Raw genomic sequence first — 20,356 nt, 5'->3', positions numbered from 1 at the left:
AAGATGTTCAGAAACGCTCAACTGTGGTTAAGACAGTTTCGTGCCAACGAAGCCAAGTTCTTTGAGGCGGAAAAGCAGAATGTTTTTTAAATGCCTGCGACGCTTTTCTGTGGATGTACTATTTTAATTTGCTAATCTGTATCGCAGCTGAAGAAATGAGAGAAACTGAAGAGAAATTAAACATATATATGTACACACATCCGCATGCACCATTAGTTGAGTATTTGCGTACTACAAGCTTTCAGGCAGGGAAAGCGTGTTTTAATGTCATTGACTGCTTGTCAGGAGGAGGAGAGGGTGGGAATTTGTGCCAACTCTTAAGTCCTTGTTGCTGTGGTTAGTTAAATATTTTAGCAGGAAAAATTCAACAAAAACAAGAGAAGACCACATCTTGTCAACATCCTAAGTACCATGTGTATATTCATTTGTCTTCATAACCCAAAGAATGAAGAAGACATCACACGATACTAAAGTTGATGAATCACAAAACCCTTCTGCAGTTAGCAACTTTATATGTTGCTGATCAAAAAGAGCACGGCGGTTTCCAGTGAGACCCCTGCCCTCGGAAGGTTCTGTCTCTTGGTTTGCTTGTAGTTGTGCGTTGGGCTCAGCACAATGGGGACTTCTGCATTACAGAGTTCAGGCCAGAGCTTTTGAGAAGGTGGACAGACAAATGATAGCACTCTCTCCAGGTTTATGGAAATCTTCAATTCTTATACTGAAGATTAAGAACTCTATTTCAAATTAACCCAGACAGTTTGACTGTTCCCCACATTCAGTGACACGTACTGGCTCAAGTGTCAGTTGAGGATTCAAATGAGTGTGTACTCAAGTGGTTTATTTTGGAAAATATTTTTCCTTCCCATTTTGGGACTGTGAAGAGACTCAAAAAACATACTTGTTTCCTAAATGCTGATGAGTTTCATAGGACTTTAGTTTGTTCTTTTTGCAGTTTCTCTTTCCTCTGCTCAGTGTTTTTTCTTTGATTCCCTCTGTTTTGTCGGTATGACTTTTCTCAGTGTGGAAAGGAAAAACAAAAAGAGCCCATTTGCTTTCCCCCTTTACCAGCAGCTGGGTTGGCAAGGTCACTGAATTTTCTATCAGGGTAAAACATGGCCTCTTCTTTTATTCTTGCACTTTCCACTAACTGGCAAGCTTAGTTCTGTAGCTGAGCTGTCTGCTAAATTTTCTAAGTTGCAGTAAACTTAGTTTTCAGAAGTAGAGACCGTATTCTGAATTACAGGGTCATGCACTGGGGTGCACGTATTTAGACCTAACTGGTGTGGCTGATGAGTGTTTTGATTAAATTAGGTTTTGAGATTAAGGGATGACATACCATGCATTTCAAGTTATTGAAACAAACCATGTTCCAGCGTTCCTGCAGAGCATCAGCTCAACCCAGACCATCTCCTGCTGAGTGTAACGGAATAACGTCCTGTCCACGTTCTCCTCTCCATGAACCCCAAGGACAGCGTGTCACGGGAAGACTTGTTTGAATTATTTCTTTGTTCAATACCGTAGATCCGAATCCGGGATCCAAACCAGGGAGGCAAAGATATAACAGAAGAAATAATGTCTGGAGGGGGCAGCAGGAACCCGACGCCTCCCATCGTGAGACCCACTTCCACACCTACTCCACCTCAGGTAATAAAGTGGCCGCGTAGGCTTCTCCCAGTGACGTCTGCTTTGCTTTGCTGTTCGTTAGAGCCAATTCCTGTATCTTCCATCCACGCCACTGATCACCTCAGACACCTGGATGGTCCTAAATTGTCAATGTTCTTCAAGGATTTATTTTTTTACCCCTCCAAGTTTGGTCATTTTTACCAACCTTGTAGCTTGTAAAATGTGGAGCTGCAGTGCTGTTAGAAGTTCCCCATCCCTGGTTTTGTACCAGTAGTAGATTTTAAAGCTTGTAAAGACTTTCAGTGTTGAAGGAGGAGCTAATGTATTTGTGAGAAACGTGGTGTTTCTGTTAGTCTTGTGTACCTGAGGAAAGTCCATATCATGCATGTGGTTGATTATGTATCTTCAATTGCATCACTGTCCGTACTAATGTCTTTCTGCCTTAGTAGTGCTGTTGTAGAGTAACCAGAATGACTGTAGCTCAGGAATTTTGTCATGGAACTGTGATAACTCTATCACAGATTTGGTCTCTGTGTTCAACCTTAAAAAATGCATTTTTCTGATGTAGGAACAAACATAAATATCCAAACCCGGCATTTTCTGTAGCTCATAAATCTCTTCTTGTTGCACAACTTTGAGTTTGGCCCCTTCTAAGTGTCTGTATCCTGCTTCACCTGAGAAGTCCACGTGTAATGTCTGGAAATTAAACTGATTGGAAACCCAGGTCTGTTCTAGTCCTTTTTGACCCAGGGCCAGAAGAGCACTCTCAGACTTGCAGACCAGCAGTCCTGACGTGAACATAAGTCCACCTTGATTTGAACTGCTGGGGCTGGAAGTGGCTGTGTTATCTAATTAGAAAATGATTTCTGTGCTCTGACCACTCTTCCCCACCTGCAGCAGGAAGAGGCGAGGCCTCCTTGATCTCCCCAGAGCATCAGAGACGGAGAGGAGGCACGTGGCAGCACTGTGCTCTTCTCAGCTGCCAGCTTGGTGTAGCTGCTGTTTGCTTCATACCTCATTTTAGTTCTCCCTCTCTTTTGGGAGAGATGGTGCTAGGCCACATGCTGCTAAACCTAAAAGTTTTTGAACAATTGGAGAAGAAATTCTGTGGTTTGGCACAAGCCTTGGAAGTTGGCGTGGTTTTTTGGAGGTTTGTTTTCCACTGCTTGGGGACCTGATTAGAAGACATGAAGATTCTCCAAGTGTTGGGTGGACTTTAGATCCAGAGCCTGGCTGAGGTTGGGGTGCAGTTTCTTCTTTCAAGTTCTTCCCTGTTTAATGTCATCAGTTTTTGCTAGCTTTTAGGTGGACAGCCTTTTCTGAGCCTTACTTTCCCCTCCGTGTCTGGGTAGTGTTTGTGCTGTGCTGAGGCAAAAGCAGAAGCTTGCCCTGAGACACCCGTTGTGCTGGAGTGGGAGCTTGAGGTTACCACTGAGAAGCGTAACTGGGATCACTGAGCTGAAATAAGAACCTGGGCCTGCAGATCTCCCCTCTGTTGAGATCAAGGCTTTTGGTTCAGTCGAATCCCTTTGTCACATGAAGGCATCACCACGTGCTTTGGGTCACCTGCTCTCTCCTGCTGGTCTCCATCACGGGCGAGCAGCAGCAGGGCACCATGCTCGAGCAATGTCAAGGTCTGCAATGCTTGACTGGAAAAAGCTATTTTTCTGCCAGAGCGTGGTCTGATTTGCAACTACAGCTGGAACAGGAGGGAGACAAGAGCTGGTTACGTATAGAATCAATTCAACTTCTCTCCAAGCATGTTCCGTAAGAGAAGATACTAATGATATAAAATGTTGGGGTGCTGGTGAGATCTTCTTCCCATTACTTCATGCTAAATGACTTTCCCCATTAGAAGTAGGGAAGAGTTGAAACCAGCCAGGGTTTCAGATTGTGTTTATGCATGGTGCAGCTAATCCAGGCACTTACCAGATCATTTTTGCATTCTGAAATCTATTTTAAGATACTACAATTAAGTCAAACAGGACGAAATAAATGTTTTTCAAGAGGAGGTTAATAAGCATGAATTTTTATCAGCTGTAATTTAAATGCAGAGCACAGCAGTGATGTCCAATCATCTACTCTAAGTAAGGTATGCAAATACTTCATTGTTTAATATCCAGGCTTCATTTTGATTAGGTACTTGGAACCACTTTTGTTAATCACAGAAGAGCTCTGAAATAGAGCTCACCAGAAAAAGTTCATTAGTGTAGCATAACTGAAAATTTAAGCCCACTTAAGCCAGGAAATTCAAAGTTATTGTCCCAACAGCATCTCTAATTCATTTTTTTGGAGCAAGTATAGTATCTTGGATGAAATTAGATAGTGCCTTAATAACTATGCTCAGTGGCTGAATTCCAGGAATGGTGGATGCTATAATTTGGAGCAGTCTAAAATCAGTAAACTTCAAATATTCAGCCATAACTTTACTTGGAATGTGCTATGGCTTTTTTGTGTTCCCTTTCCCCAGCTGATAAAAGTTGTGAACAGTCAGTGTGAGCTTCATATGAAAATACCTGCCTATTGAAATGGTCCCAGTTTAGGGCAGCTCCTGGAACAGGTACAAGGGGAGCATCGTTACTGTTCCACCACCCCTTTGAATCAAGCCCTGCGTGTCGGGGGGGGTTTGATGAGATTTCATCTGGTTGAACACTCAAAATGCAAACCTGCAATCTCCGGGCTTGACAGAACATCCTCTCTGAAGTAATGAAGTGGCTCCAAGTCCAAGGATATTTTAGAATTATGCTAAATTCTAGTAGTGCTTTTTTTATATTGATGGCCAGTATCTGATTCTGTAATCTCATTACTTAAATGACACAAGCATAGAGGAGAAACTTGCTCAAGAAGTGCATGGAAGCCACTGCTGTAGACCAGTCCCCGTCCCAAATTCTACATTTGAAGAAGCAGCCATTTTGTAATAATAATAATAGATTTCAAAATTTTCTTTTTTTTCCTTTAGATTTGGCTTATTTTGACTCAAAGAAACCCCAAAACTTCGATATCACGAGCCCAAAGCACGCTCTTCTTTCAGTAGATTAAATGCTTAACATAAAAAAAAATTGGACTTGTCCAAAAGATGAGCATCACTGCCAAGACTCAAGGCACATGGTTTTAGCCATTTCCATGCTTTTTTGTATCTCTTGCTTTGTTGTCAGCATTGCTGACCAAGAAGTGCTTTGGGTGGAGTCTTCCCAGCACCTCCGCGGTGGTTGCTAAATTGCTAAAATGCTTTAAAGTTCCTGCATAAGAGAAGCAGGCAGTAAGTGGAGATATTATTTATATGTTTCTAGCAGGACACTGTTTTTCACACTACATTTTTTGCCGGGAAGATAAATAAAACCCAGGACTATGTATCAAATCTGATTATTTATTCAGCACTGACTTCACTCTTTAAAAGAGTAAGAAATGCTCTTATTTTCCTGGCAAACCTCTTCCAAGTATCAATGGGTTTGTCACACTGTTTGCTCGGTCTACGGGCCATGGTAGGATAGAATAACACAGAGCAGCTCTTAGCATCATAAATCACGAGTGCAATTTTGAGGGTTTTTTCCTAGAAAGTCTCTAAATGCTCCATTTTGAAGCTGCGAGCCTGTAAGGGTCAGTACTTAAGCACCATTTATATTGCTTTGCAATATCATTCCCACAAAATAAATGAGCGTTTTCCAGATTTCTTAAGCAAACATGTTTGCTGACCCAAGAAGTTTCTAGGCTTACAGGTTTCTTGCCTGCTAGTCTCATTTGTTCCTGTGATTCTTATAGCAGTCTCCTTTTTCCCCACTGCGTTCATCCATAAATTTCTCATAAAATGAAACTAATGATCTGCTGAGAGTGAGGGGAAAGCGTTCTTGAAACCTGCTCGTTGGTAAAACTCTGTTTTCTTTGGCTTCCTTCAGATTTGGCTGGAGGTAGGGATACAGTTCTTCATCCACAGTCCAGCCGATCTCATCGGGCTCGTTCCTGGAAGAGGAGCAACCCCAAATAAAATTTCAACCCTTCACCCCACTTGCTTAGATTTTTATTTTTATTTTTCCAGATGTGCTTTTTCACAGTCCTCCTTTACCTTTCTGTTGCCTGAAATGGTGAAAGGTAGTGTATTGAAGATAATTCACTTTTTAATTCTGCACTGTTCGTATGCAATAGCTGAAACAACTGGAAATGGGAGAAAAAAGAGTCCCAGGAAGAGGAGCAGGTTGCCAGAGGTTTCTTTTTTTTAGGGAAATAAGTTTTGCATGGATTTCTGATAGCCTGTTGGAAAGATTGGACACTCACATCTTGGGCGCTCGGCTTTATTTTGATTGTTCAAAAATCCCTTTTCCTGTAGATCTTCTGAGAGGTCGGCGTGGATGCATAGCTAGATAAGAACAGACACCTGCAAAAAACTGCGTGGCTTCCCACTTTAGATTATTAAGTTTCAATTTAGCCCCCTTTTCTTCTTTGCATGGTTCCTGATGGGTGTTTAACGGGATTTTGTAAATGTGAGCAGTTGACTTGCCCCTTCTGTGTTCACTCTAACGTACACGAGTGCTTTACCTATAAGTTTGAGTGAGTTTGGTGTAGTTACTCAGTCTTACACGAGGTCGTCTTAAATTCTGAGATCAAATACAGAGGATTTTTTTTGTCTTTATCGAACCTTCGTGAACAAAAGTGAAGTGTTTCTCCCATTAGTGGTGGGGACATAATTAACAAATGTGGTCTCTGCAACAGGCTTTTTCAGTCTTGTGGCTTTGCTGGTCTTGCATTTTGAGTTTTATATATAGAAAATCTCAGGCTCACTCCACACTGACTGGGAACCGGCTCCTCCTGCTCTCCTTTAGACTGATGCATAATTGGTTTTATTCTCATGTTACCCAGAAGGTACCATCTGTAAGTCTGTTTGTAGAAGGCATTGGATTTTTTTATTTGCATATGAGCACACAGGTATAACCAATCTAGACTATTTTCCCACTGTGGTAACAAGTATTATTATGAGAGAGATATATATCCATATATATTTTTTATATATATATATATGTGTGTGTGTGTCTACATGTATCATAATATAAGATATATACACTTCATACATACATACACAGACCTTATCTATATGTAAATAAATATCTAAAAATTGAAATAAATATATATAAAAATATCAAAGGTGTTTGAAATAACTGATCAGTTGAGAAAGGAGTTGAACCCAGAAAGCAAACTTAAATTATGGAGAGGTCCAGGAGTCTTTTGGTGTTTATCTGACTTTTTGCAGACTACGTGGAGAAGCATTTCTGCTGCTCCTGGAAGGAGCACTCTGAGAATGAAGTGTGTTAATAACTGTGCTCTGCTGTCTCTTTCTTGCTGTTGTTAACAGTAATCGTCTCTCTTTCCCCTTTTCCTGCTGACTTTTCCTCCCTCCCTTTCCCATGTACTTTTTGAATTTATTCAATTGGTCTGTGTATCTTTTCTCTTTATTTTCCCTGCCTTTTGTTTTCCTTTTCTATCCCACCCTATTCTTGTCTTCCCACTTGCTTGCTTGTGCTCCATGTTGCTAGTTTTTATGTTCGCACGCTCATTATCACCCTTTTTTGTACTTCAAATCCCAGCAGCTGTCCAGCCAGGTCCCTGAGCACAGCCCTGTGGTTTATGGGACTGTGGAGAACACCCATCTCGCTGCCAGCACCCCTGTCACTGCGACTAGCAACCCGAAGCAAGGTTTGTTGATGGATATTTCCTTCCTGATTATTTTTAGTCTTTTTTTTTTTTTTCTCCTTTCTTGCTTTAGTTTGAATATTTTTGGCATGGAGACAAGCAGTCAGCAGAAATAGGAGGGGAGGGACTTCTTTTCCTCCAGTGGAACATTTTAACAATGTGTTGCTAAGGGAATTAATTGAAATTTGCCAACGTGAAACTGGTTAAGAATAATTGTATTCAAGCTTATATGTCCTAAACGTTGTTTCAGTGCACCTAGAAGCAAGAACCTCCTCTGGCCCACGTGCCATCCTTCAGAAACAAGTGTGTTGTCAGTGAAATGCTCTTAGCTGGGAAGGCTTTATATAATTTGGACAATTAGCCATAGTGATGGCACGTAACCATCGTGTGGCTCCTCCAGAGCTGCTTGTGTGTCCTGTCCTGCAGGACATGGGAGATTTTAATTAGAAAAAAAAGTTAGTGTGCAAAGTGTCTCATAAGAAATATTGCTGACTTCAGTAAAAATGGCATGGATGGAAAAAGTGTCTTAAAGTGATTACATTTCCTTCTCGTATCTAAGAATATACATTTGAAGGGAGATTTTTTTAAACTGTTCAAAGAAAAGGTGTCCCAGGAGGGAAGATGGAGCATGCCAAGTTTCTTCCCACGCTGAAATTTTATAGCCACCTAAAAGCTATTAAAAAGCTGTAGTTAATAACGTGTGTACTGCCGTCACGTTAACGGAGTTGGTGTTGGAATACAGAGTTGACACTGTTGGCTTCCCGGTTTAGTCACCGCATTGCAGCCTTTGAGGTTTCTGCCTAGAGCAACACGTACACAAAAGTTGAGAAGTGCCATCTTTTATTTGTGAGCGTGGCCTGTAAACTTTGAGCCTGCCGAGGTTGGTTTTTTTTTTTTTCCAGAATATTTGCTAGAGGAAAACTAAGCCCCAGAGAAGCACAGCTCTAGAAAAGAGTTGGAAAAGCTGCCTCTGATGCTTCAGATGTCGTAGATCCAAACAGCAGCACGGTTGCTGTTTGAAAGTAAAGGGAAGTATCCCTGAGGCTAATTTGTATCGCTCTAAAATTTACTGAAAATGTTGCTCTTTTACTGTAAAAGAGCTCAGGGTTTTCCCCTCATTACAAACTGCTCCACAAACACATCTCAACCGCTGCAGTGTCTAGAAATAGTTGAAAAGGGCCCTTTTGGAGATTGTCAGGTCCCATCTCCCACTGGAAGCAGGACTGTGGCTTTGTCTAGATCTTTGTGCAAAACTTCGATGTGTCTGCCACCTGAAGAAGCTCTGGGTAGGTTTAACATCTGTCGAATCAACGGTGATTGTGCTGGCTGAGCGTAGCTCGCGGGCTCGCTGCTGCTCCGTGTCCGTATCCCTCCTCTGGGGGGGGGACACAGGCTGAGCAACGCTGGGGTGCGTGGTGGCACGGGGACTTGAAAAAACCGATGACCACGATGCACCAAAACGCATCCGCCCTCTGGAGCAAGTTGATGCTGAACCATGAAATGCAGCACTGCCTCATGGTACTTCAACCCTGTGTATGAAAAGTTGTATTTCCAGGACAAGTGAGTCTTCTCCCTCTTCTCTCACTTTAACTTAATCCCTTCGTAGGCAGCTGTAAGCAAACTGGAAGTAAGTGGTCTTTATTTAGTTAGTTACACAGGTCTGACTGTGCTGGTTTAAATATAAATCGGGGCTTGAACTGGGATTTAACACTGATGAGCTTTCCTGTGTTTATCTCCATTCCATCCCAGAAAGATTCAAACATTTGTTCCAGTCCAAAAATTGCTAAAGAGCACATTTATGTAAGCATTGCAGGGAGAGAGCAAGCCCTGAAATAACACCATTAGCGCTCGACTGTGGCCTCGGGGTGGGGGAGAGCAGAGATGGTGTCAGTCACAGGACAGAGCGAATAAAAGGTGAAGGAAGTTTAGACACCATTGAAATTATTTAAACTGAGCTAGTGACTTGGGGGGCACATCTTTCCAGAAATACGTGCTGAAGTATCAAAATAATTTTTCACTTTGTGCCTGATGTTGGGGTTTTTCTTGTTCCAAAATAAAAATAGGCATAGATCGGGTTACGTGGCTCCCCCAAGCAAATTTTTATTAAAACCAGGATTATTGCTTCCCTTAAGACCTCTCGGCCGCGTTCATCCTGTGGATCAGATTCTCCCTTGTGCCCTTCACCTCATGCGCTCGTTTGCATCAGTTGAAATTTGGTATAAAGCTATCATTCTAATTTTGTGATATTCAGCGATCGTTTTGCAGTTATTTATAACTGCACGCAGCATTTGGCCCGTTCGCTGGGCGGGGGATCAGGAAGGGAGCACATGTGCTCTGCCGGCAGACCCGGCCTCTGTTATTTCTCACCGCGAGTAGCTTCAGTCCCTGTTATTTTGGCGTTGAAGTCATCAGCGAGGCTGAATTTGGGATTGCATTGCATTTAATATCCTTGTTTTTTCTTTTTAAAAGACAAGCATTTGGCATTTGCTGCTTTTAAAGCAGCGTCTGGCTTTTCAGGCTTCAAAATTCATGTATGATTTGGAGCAATATAGGCACTGCTGTTGTAGTACCTTGAAGAGTGGCGTTGTTTAGGGGCAAGCACTTAGCTGTCGTTCCTATAGGTGCCCCTGGTGCATATATATCAGCCGGGCTGCAGAAGGCCGGGATATTGCTGGAGTATTCAGGTCAAGCTGATGGCAGAGCGTGCTGGAACCTGGCTGCAGGCCAGGCTGGTGCAGAAGTTGTAATGGGGTATAATTGTGCATGAAATCAGAGCTGTCCACGTTCACTCAGCTTGCACAGGTTCAGTGGGGTGTTTGGAGTATTTTTATTTTTTTTTTAAACCTCTTTCCAAATCCTGCGATATAGCAGACGTGGAGAATGTATAACATGGCTTGTGGAAAATAGATTAATGTCAGAGCCCAAAGTTTGGAAAACTTTCAGCCTCTCTGCTGATGTTCTGACTAACGTGTGCTCCAAAAGCTGCCTGTGAAGCCGACGTCTGTACCGCCTCACAAATGTTTGCATCGGGACAAAAGATGGAAAAATGGCAGCGAGCCCAGTGATAATTTTCAGATAAACACCGCAAAGCAGAAACAAATTCCCATATCCAGTAAAATCTTTCCCCATCCACCGCTCTGGGTAATCTTTGCCACTGCGACCACCCAGCAACCCAGCTCCCTCTCTGGCTTTAATGTCTTTGCGTGGAGGAGATAGCAAGCATCTGTCCTGCTGAGTTTGTGAAAGTATTTCTCGTGAAGAGTAATCCTGCAAGATTTGTATTTATCTGGAGATTTAAAAAAATACCTATTGATGGAGCAAGCTTTCCTCCTGAACAGCCTCGCGCTTCCAGTAAATACTTTCTAAATATAATGTGAGGAATGATCTTGGCGTATTTAGGAAAAGGGATCTGATTCAGTTTGGATGAATTGCATTGATTTTTGTTTTCTCTTCCCAACTGTATGTTGTTTCACGTGACTGTTTCTGTAATAGTTGGCAGGGATGAATGTTCCGTTGCCAGGACTTGGAGATTTGTTCTCCGTGATGGTTGTTCAAGTTAAGATTTACTTCTCATTAGCCTAATCTGCTCATTGTTCTTCTGAAATCCTCCCTCCTCAAATTACTTTTCTCCTTGAATTTTGCACACACAGCCTGTATCGGTGGCTAGTGTATTGGCCAAATAAGGTGTAGTTTGGAGAAAGTGTGTTTAGCGTGTTTAAACCACCGGTTTTAAAATGCAATTGTATATTTTTTGCTCTGTTTTTTATCTCTTGGAATGTTTTTCTAGACACTTCAAATGCTTTTTTTTTTTTTTTTTTTTTTGAGCAATCTCATTTGACTCAAGGGAGAGAATATCCAGGCAGTTGTTTATAGCGAGCTGTAAATGTCAAGAATGCTCCATGAGTTGTCTGTAAAGGATGTTCCAGAAATCGGGGGGGACGCATTTTCTTTTCTAAACCAGTTCCTGGGTCCTTTTTCTTCCATGGAGCCTTCAGAATCAAAATCAGCTGTTGAGACACTTTCTCCCATCTTTTCCCTCATTTGTCATTCTCCTCCAAAGCCATCTCCCTACGTGCCTCATTAAGTTGATAAACTACTGCTTTGGCCGTGGTCCTCCCTGTAACGCTGCTGGGGCTGTCAACAGCTGGAAGCAAAGTTCTTCATTGCTCCAGCTATTCCTAAAGACGGGACGCTCCAAGCAGTTTCGGATGGGTTCTCCTTCAAAAACTCTTTCCCTTCAGCCTATCTGTTGAATAAGCCCCAAATGGAAAGCCAGCAGAGCTGGAAAAGACCAAGCAAAGCCGTGCCTCTCCCGTTCTACCTGAATTTTGATGATTTGGCATTGGTTGTAGCTTTTGATTTCCTAATCTGAACAGGGAGGTTTGTGCCTCTGGATTTTCCAGAATTACTTTTTGCTGTCATGGCAGTGTCCTGAAGGAATTCCTTGTTGCTTCAGTGCTCAGAAAGCCTGGGGGCATTTTGTGTTGGTGGAGCAGAGCAGAGCTCCCTCCCTGAGGATGGATAAAGCTGACCTCCTCGTGATGGTGATGAGGAACCGGACCGTTGAGTCCCTGCTGTCTGCACATTGACTTGGTACCTGTCTCGTCCATCTTGCAGAGTCGTGGCACGGAGGCACTTTCCTAAGCAAGATCTTACGTCTTGTCTTCAAATCAGAGGTGGGAGAGGGTGTAGCAGAGATCCTAAGAGATCCTGTAGAGCCAAGATCCTAACAGATTTTTTGTTCTTTGCTCAAAAGTAGTGGGAATAAGTGTGTTAAATGGAGTTGCAGACCTTCAGGAGCTGCGTGATGGCCATGGCAGGAATGGTATCGCGAAGTGTTGCTAATCACAGGATAAGTACAGGGACTTTCTGTGCACAATATTTTGGGGTTTGGTTCAATACATGTGCACGTTTTGCTGTGCTTTCCCCAGCCTGCTTGATACCCTTAGCCCACAAACAGCAAAAGGTGATGATGCTGTTCTTTGGTGGAAGCTGTGCTTAAATTCCTTTTTGCTTTTCCTTTCTTTGGGAAAAGGTTCTCTGCTGAAATTTAGAACAGAAAAAGGGGATTGTGTCCATTAGTCTGACGTGCTGATGGAGTTGAGAAGGAACAAGTGGAAAAATAAACTGGACGCATCTCACGTATTAGTAATGGCGTGACACGTGACATCTGTAGAAGAACGGCCCGTCATCAGTCGTGGAGTAGTTTCATTGTTTTACAAAGAGGGGGGACTGTGGCAGAGAGTGCCTGCAGGCTGCCGATGCTCTTGCCAGAGTCTCTGGGAACATGAGTTTGCCCAGGTCTCGGTGTTGAAACCCTGGGCTCCTTTGAGGCAGAATCCAAGTAAAGCATATTTTTGCTTCTGTAATTCCTGTCAAGAAAAATTCTATTTTCAGCTGCAGTCTTTCTGCAAAAAATCCACATTTTGTAACATGTTTATATGCCTTTTCTGTAAAGGATGGCCGTTCACTGCAAAGCCAACCTTCAGAAAAATAGAAGCAGCAGTTGCATTTTCAGATTTGCCAGCTGCAGGCTGTCTGGACTCTTCCTTTAGACGTAAGGTTAGCTTCAGGTGCCTCTGTCTTCCTCAGAGCTTCTTGAAGGGTGGGCAGAATGCAGGCAAGGAGGACCAAGGGGGCTTAGATACAGCAAAGGAAAATGGAGTTGACTTGCTGTTTGTAACATTGCCTTTTTTTTTCCTCCTTTCCCAGAAGAGAAGCCAAAACCAGATCCAGTATTAAAACCTTCTTCCCCAGTCCTCAGACCAGAACCTACTGGGGAGAAAAAAGATCAAGCTGGCCAGACGACCGAGGCCACCTCAGTGGAAACCCCACCAGAACTTCCTCTTGCTCCATCGCCAACCCCGGCCGCTCCCGTCGCAGTTGTTTCTACTGCTGCTGCTGTTGTCACCGTTTCTAGTAAATCCACATTCACAGCTGACTCAGAGGAGAAATGTGAACTCGCTTCCCCAAAAGAGGAGGCAATGCCTATTTCTAATGCCACACCCTGCACGGACACATCAGACCCTTCGCCAGAGGAAGAGGCTGATGCCGAGGTGTGCAAGGAGCCTAGTAGTGTAGCATCTAGTGATATTCCAGTGACTGCTAGTACTAATCTAATTAATGAAATGAACGGAGTTAGTGAAAAAGTAACTGCTGCAGAGAGCGTAGTAGATGTAGCCCAGACGGAAGTTGCACCATTGACTGTTGAGTTGGAGACACCAGAAGCACCTCCGGCAGAAGTGGAAAGCGTGCCATCTTCCAGTGCTCTTCACGCTGCTCCCTCTCCTCCTCCCACCCCGCCTCCCACCCCTCCGCCTCCTTCTCCTCCAATTTCTGTTGCTGCTGCTGTTACCACTACAACTCCTTCTCCACCTCCTCTCCCATCTCCTAGTGCCCTCCCTGTTGTTCAGGGAGATTTAGAAGGAGAGGAGAGCACAAGAACTACTCTTAATGAAGAGGTAAAAGATACTGAAAAGAAGGAAGAGACAGAAGCAGATGGGCAACTGGAGGAGAGCACAGAGGCTCAGAGTTTAAACTCGAGCAAGAGTCCTGTCCCAGGTAAGTGTTTGGCACCGTGGTCATGTGCAGTAAACCAGAGGATGAAGGAAAAGGGTCTTTGGGGTGATTCTTCCATCAGATGTTTCCAATCCTATCTGCCAAAAGAAAATCTGATCGTGTTGCATGAGCATTATCGTGATTGCGAGATGCTAATCTTTGTTTGCAGGGACAAAAAATACCCTCGTAATTGTTCGTCAAAGAGGTAGCGGGCTGGGATGTGCATCCCGGGGTTCATGTAAGCTGCCAACGTTTTGCTTTCATGGTGGTACGGGGCAGCACTCCCGAGTGCTGTTAGTGGGGGAATTCAAAGGGCGCTGCTCTTGTTCTCTCCGAGATGTTGGTTTGAGGACCTGTTGCTCTGGGTTTATCAGCCTGTGCCTAAACCACATTAACATTCAGCCCTTGAAGCCCTCAGAGTGAACCTTCTGAGCCAGAGGTTTCTGGAAACCAGCGGGATGTGGGTGGTTTTTGTTTTTTTTTCCCCAACTATAAAAATGTGTCATGGTGTTACCAGATGTGGGTAAATGAAATGGACCATTAAAGCTCTTCCAAACGACTGAAGTACCTTGTGTCGCACACCTCAATCTGCCCAGCCTTAATTAACAATGCATCTGGTTTTCCTCTGCAGAAGTACCACGTAAGCAAAATTTCCCCCTCTCATTTTCATGTTCTCATGTTCTTGAAATTTTCAGAAAACAAGGTGCTTTGGTTCGGGAGGCGTAAGGACTTGTTACAAATTACTAAAAATTGACATTTCTATAGCTGCCTTTTAAAATCCAGGCTCTTTCTCTAAGTGTTGTTATCTGCCTTTGGTTTCAGTGCCCTGTTACGTCGCTGGTTTAGCATTTAATGGATTAATATAGACCACTGTCTTTTTATTTGGTGTATTTTCTATAGAAAACTGCTTTTTTTTTTTTCAGGACTTCCTGGAAATGAAACTGTGAAAAAGAAGTTAAATCAATCAATTACTTGTATTTAGCTGCTGTGGGGGGTATAATGGTGGCTATTACGCACGCCTAGCAGTGTTCAAGCATTGAAATGGGTCGCATCCTTTACACCCTGTTTTGCAGTCCTTTCAGAGCTGCAAAGCTGAGGTTGTTTATTTAAATATATCCTTTGAATTTGGTGAAGTTTGGACAAGAAACAAAGGAGAAGCAGTAGGTTGTGATTTGGTTTTTGTTGTTTTTTTCGAGAAGTAACATTTAAAATAGGGTGGTTTTGGGGTTTATTCTTTCATAAGCAAGCAATAGATGTGTAATGGCATCCGTAGCATCTCGGGCTGTACTCTGCTGTGGATTAAATGAAATGAAAAGCTGAGGTTGGCCTTGTTCCATATGGGTGTAATGCTGCACTAGGTCAATATGCTGCATCTTAAATAAAATCCAATATCTAGAGAAGATCAGAAATATCTCTTCCCTATACCAGCCACAGGGGTTTTTTTTTCTGTTAATCTTTTTCTATTTTTATTTTACTCGGGTCATTTCACTGCTCTGGCACTTGTTGTTCTTTCAGTCTGAGCTACTTCATAACACAAATTAATTTCCTTACAAAGTAGAGAAATGGGACTCTTTCTGTAAATAAGGTTTGACACAGCCAGGTTCCAGCTTGCAATATTATTGCTTGCTTTGTAATGTCTTATAGTTTAAATTAAAAAAAAATTACTTACACCGTTTTGGGCTTTTAATTATGCAGAAGTTTAATTTTAATGCTCTAATGTCATTAGGCTAGACAGCATACGTTAGCCAATACACTGGCTTTGGCAACAGAGAAACAAATATTTCTCAAGTCACGGAAAAGATCACTTGAAACTCTGATTATTAGTAAAACCTCCATACTTCAAGGAAAACAAAATCCAAGTCAGTTTTTTGTGCTTTACCTCTTCTTTAATGGTGTATAACTGTATTGCATTTCTCTGCCAACCTTTTTTGAGCAATAATTTTCCCATTCTTCCTTGGAGAGAGGAAGAGAGATTTAAGTAACGTAGGTGAAGGTGACTGCTAATTCAGGCGTGCGTCTGGGCTGGGCAAGGAATTGCGTGTCGCTGCCATGCACTGGAAATTCAGATGCTGAACTTCAGGAGCAAGGATAAAGAGCTGTATTATTATATATTTTTCTTGGGCTAAAGGCCAAGAGTCTTTTTTTTGTGATCTCTGGAGATATGACAGAAATTGGGATAAAGGAAACTTCTCAAACACGTGGTGGTAAGTGTGAGCTCTGTGACTTTTAACAATATTTCTTTGGGGTTTTCTGCAGAAGTGTGTACTTATTACAGAGCACTTCGGCTGGCCACAAATCATACCACTTTATTCCCTTTAATGGTAGCTGATCTGCTTTGACTGGGAGACTACTCAAACCCAAGGCCTCTAAGAATAATCTAATTGCTGCAGCACTTGTTATAATCTGGCCTGCCTAAAAATGTGGGGGTTTCTGAATTGAGAATAGTTTACCTCCTCCCTGACATGGCAGGGCAGGACTGTTGAGTCTTGCAGGTGGATCTTATATTTTGCGATGAGGCGACAACTTTTCAGGGATGAATGAAATTATTTGCTTGTTCATCAAGCACTTTACAAGAATACATCTTCTATCTAACAGTCAGAGAAACGTTTCTTTTTTGCTCCATCAAAATAGAGAAACAAATGCGTTCAGACTGCAGAGGCTTTCCCTTAAACATCTTTATTTTCCAGCAGTTCGTTTTTAATGCTCAAGAAAATTAATTTTTCAGTGTTTGGAGGAGGAGACTGGAGCTGAGCAGAGCTGACCCTTTCGGGGTCCAGGGGAACCTCTACTCTTCCATTGGCATTAGGTCTCCAACCAGATTTCCAAGGTCTACAGGAGCACCTGTGTTGTATTCTTACTTTGCAGAAATCAGAGTATACTTGGTTTTCCTTTTTATTTTACACTATATTCTATCTGCTTGTATGTCTTAAGCTCTATTAGCCTGCGTAATGAGGATAGCAACTTTAGTGGTTCAATCTCTGATAGTAGCCAGTTCATTCGTAGCCTGCTCCTCAGCATCATTGGTCTTACTTATAATCCCCTACGAAATGGGGAAGATTTGGTGGGTTTCAGAGCGCTAAACCACTGAGAAATGCAGGGCTTTTTATCCTGCGAGCAAGATGTTGTACCTGGGTGTGTGGTTTCTTGCTGCTGACTGTGTTTCTGTTCTGAGCATTCGCCAAAACGTGGAGTTGGAGGAGACACACTCACCCTATTGTGAGCGTTCAGGCAGCAGATCTCATTCCTGACTGCTCAGGAATGATTATCTGGAGGTTTTCAGGAGGGGCAGAGCTGTTATCTGCAAACGGCAAGAGCACGCAGCATTTAAAATAATTAATTCCTACTCATCTTCATTACAAGGAAAAAAATTGCAGATATTATCAAGAGAGGAACTCGGCGCTCAGCCTGCAATCCTTACTAAAAACATTGCTCCAGTTAAAAGTCATCGATGACATGCAGCTGCTTTTTTTTTTTTTATTGAATTCTGGGTTTTCTCTAGTAACTTGGCTGGCTGCAGTGAGGGACCAGCACTTCTTGGGGAACAAAACAGGAAAAATTTTGCTGGTGGAGTGGAATTTCTAAAGAAGGTGGCCCTACCAGAGACTTGGAGCCTTTAGGACATGCTCTGAATGCCTGCCTTTGATGTAATCTCTCTATCATGGCTATTACGAGAAGCAAAGAGGAAAATAAGAGATTGATGTCTGTCCCAGGCAGAACTCCTAGGAACATAGGAAGCCAAAAGAGCTTAATACACGTTGAATTCAAAGGGCTGTTTCTTGCAGAGCTAATTTATGAGATGTATTTCAACATAACGTAACCCAACTGACTGCAAGTCCCTGGGTTTCTTAGCTGTGGAGGCTGTAACAAGCAACTTGGGGCGGTAATCGGAAATCTCTTGGAGAAATGTCTCCAGCACCCAAAGCTGGAGGGCCGGAAACATAAATCGGGTATCACCTTTTTCTTGATTTGCTGCCATAGCCCACTGGAATATATTTTCTTTCCCATGAGCTGTAAGGCAATGGTGAGCCTTTGCTTTTCTTTTTAATGGCAGATTGGCTAAAAAATCAAAATATAAGAGCTGGTATTAATTTATGCTTAGCAGCTGGCACCCACGTCAGAGAGGATACTGCCTTCTGTCTCGCTGGATGGGTTGTGGACTTGCTGGGGTGGGTATCTCCTGCAGAAAGATGTTCCACTGAAGAACATGATGTAGCTGGAGAAATGGGTTGAGGTAGCATAGGGTCTGTGAGCAGATTTCTTCAGTGGTGATGTTATCACCAGTAGTGATAATCTAGAAATAAGGATTTTGTTACTCTTTCCAGTCCTGACGTAGATCGGTATTGTCACTCCTGTCATCCCTCTTATTTTTGTAAGCAGTGATAAACAGAGCTCACCGTGTTGGTTAGGCAGCAGCACGCTGGGTGTGCTGGTGTCCCTTCTCCAACGGAAAGGAATTGCCACCTAACACGTCGAAGCAGGCTGGAAACAAGCTCTGGACAGGTGTTAATGCAGGCAAAAATGAACCTCCATTTGAGAACGAATGTGATTATTGGTATGCATGCAAACTGCTGGATGGGGGGGGACAGGAAAATCCAGAGAAGGACCAGAAGTGTCCAGAGACCTCCCTTGCTGAGAGCCAAACTAGATGCGTTAACTTTTGGTTTCTCTATGGCTCAACGTTGTGCCTCACAGCTGAAACCTGATTTTCAGATTGTCCTGGTCAGGTTTTGAGTTTGGGAGGGCTGGCATCTAAACTCGCTTTAATTTTCTAAGCATACATTATCATAAATTCTCCTATTGAGTCAGTTCCTGTAGCAGAAATGAGAACTCAACAGCAAAAAAAAAAAAAAAAAACAACTGATGTCTGCTATTTTAAGAGGGGAAAAATTGAGCAACGTCTCTGGAGATCTTGCCTAGTGTACCCCAGTCAGCTCTGACACGCGGCCGGGCGTTCGTACGGAGTTACAGGCTGCAAAACTCCAGGGCTAAGTGAAGGCTGCTGCTGTGTTTTGGGATTAAAGGCAAGTGTCTGGCCAAGCATCCGTATGCAGGGAAGCCCCGAAAGCAGGAAAAGGATCTGCATGATTAAAACAAGGCAAAAGCTGTGAGACTCGTTCAGGAGGCTCGGCAGGGTCCTTTATACAGCTTTATTTTGCCAAAAAGAGGTGAAAAAAATGTATTATTGAGAAGCAATAATATTAACATCCTGACAATTGAGGAAGGAAACACCTCAAACTTTTGCCAACCCCAAATCCATGACCCTTGAGTTTATTTCTTGCGTTTAAAAATGAAATGTTATTTTACAACGTGCATGTTTTCCATAGTGTAGTTTGAGCTCGAGCGGAGTGAAGTTCTGTCAAATTGAAAAATTGGGGTTTAATCAATTAAATTACTTGGCTATGGCAGTATTTAGGTCGTTACTGTGCAGACATGACCCCCTCCTTGAAGAAATCCCCCAAAAATGTGGAAGTAGCATCACAAACCAGACAGCTTCATATTGTGGCAGTGGGGTTTGATGTCCAGCCTTAAAACAGTGGGTTGACTTCTGAAAAGCACTGTATTTTCACTAAATTTTAGCACATTTCATGGCGGAGGGAGCTTGTGGAGCCTCGCTTGGGTCCGTGCTTTGCTAAATCACAGAAATTACCACCTGCGTGGACGCCCGGTCCTTACCCAACCCTGATTTCACCCCAAGATGGTGAGAATAACTCGACTCTTCCTGGGAGGGTGCAGTGAGCTTCTGTTAGGAGTAAGAAAAGCGAATCCCCGGTTGTGTAAGGCAAAGCCATTTTGCAATCCATGCTTGGCTGTTTCTCTACTCTCCTTTGAGCCCCAGGAAATTCAGGGTTACTGCTGGGGCTCTGCCCTGCTCTTAAAGCTTCTCTGTAGGGTGCTGCGATGGCACGTGTGGGACTTGGAGTTTGGGAGACCCAGGTGATTTTTCCAGCTCCTTCATGAACCGTTAGTTCTGCGAAGGACCAGATGAAGTTTGAATATTTGATTTTATTTTTTTTTTCTTAATTAACTTTTGTGGTGTTTAGTGTGAAGATAAAAATCTTTTTATCAGCAATGTTGCGCTCTGGGTTGGGGCCAGCGTGCTGAGTGTCGTGATTTCCGCAGCCCACGGGGCTTCTGCAAGTCCGTAGTCGCCCTTCAAACAGGGAAACGCTGTTAAGAAGCCGCTGAGGCACCGACGTGCTCTTTTAGGGCAGTGGGAACGTAGCAAATCCCGTTTCCTCTTTGCCCATAGGAACAAAGTAGGCCATTATTAACACTCTTTTCATTTATCCGTAGTTGAAGAGCCTTTCAAAATTGTATTTTATTGTGATAAAATAAGTGCATGCTGTGTTTTTCCACGGTATCTGCTAGAAACCAAAGGCTCAAGCTGGAAATCTGTTTGCAGTAAACTTGAATCACAAAATCAATTCTGTTTATGCTCTGTGTTAAATATGCATATGTGCCTGGTATCAGAATTTAAGCTGGTAGCACTTGTGAC

General features: G+C 42.9%; 1 protein-coding gene across 20 annotated transcripts in view; it reads left to right on the top strand.

Annotated features, from left to right (window-relative positions):
* Positions 1–20,356, top strand: part of EIF4G3 (eukaryotic translation initiation factor 4 gamma 3) — a 149,379-nt gene that overhangs the window by 89,621 nt on the left and 39,402 nt on the right. For 13 of the 20 annotated variants that reach the window (XM_074893016.1, XM_074893003.1, XM_074893010.1 and 10 more), the window contains 3 exons: positions 1,522–1,644; positions 7,197–7,305; positions 13,015–13,863. In XM_074893016.1, the coding sequence (XP_074749117.1) occupies positions 1,522–1,644; positions 7,197–7,305; positions 13,015–13,863 (1,081 nt within the window). The remainder of the gene's footprint in view (positions 1–1,521; positions 1,645–7,196; positions 7,306–13,014; positions 13,864–20,356) is intronic. The other 7 variants (XM_074893017.1, XM_074893013.1, XM_074893019.1 and 4 more) reach the window with 1 other exon arrangement.

The sequence above is a fragment of the Strix uralensis genome, chromosome 23 (genome assembly GCF_047716275.1).
Source record: "Strix uralensis isolate ZFMK-TIS-50842 chromosome 23, bStrUra1, whole genome shotgun sequence".
Taxonomy (NCBI): domain Eukaryota; kingdom Metazoa; phylum Chordata; class Aves; order Strigiformes; family Strigidae; genus Strix; species Strix uralensis.
The sequence above is the reverse complement of the archived record's forward strand: the minus strand, read 5'-3'. Positions and strand labels throughout refer to the sequence as shown.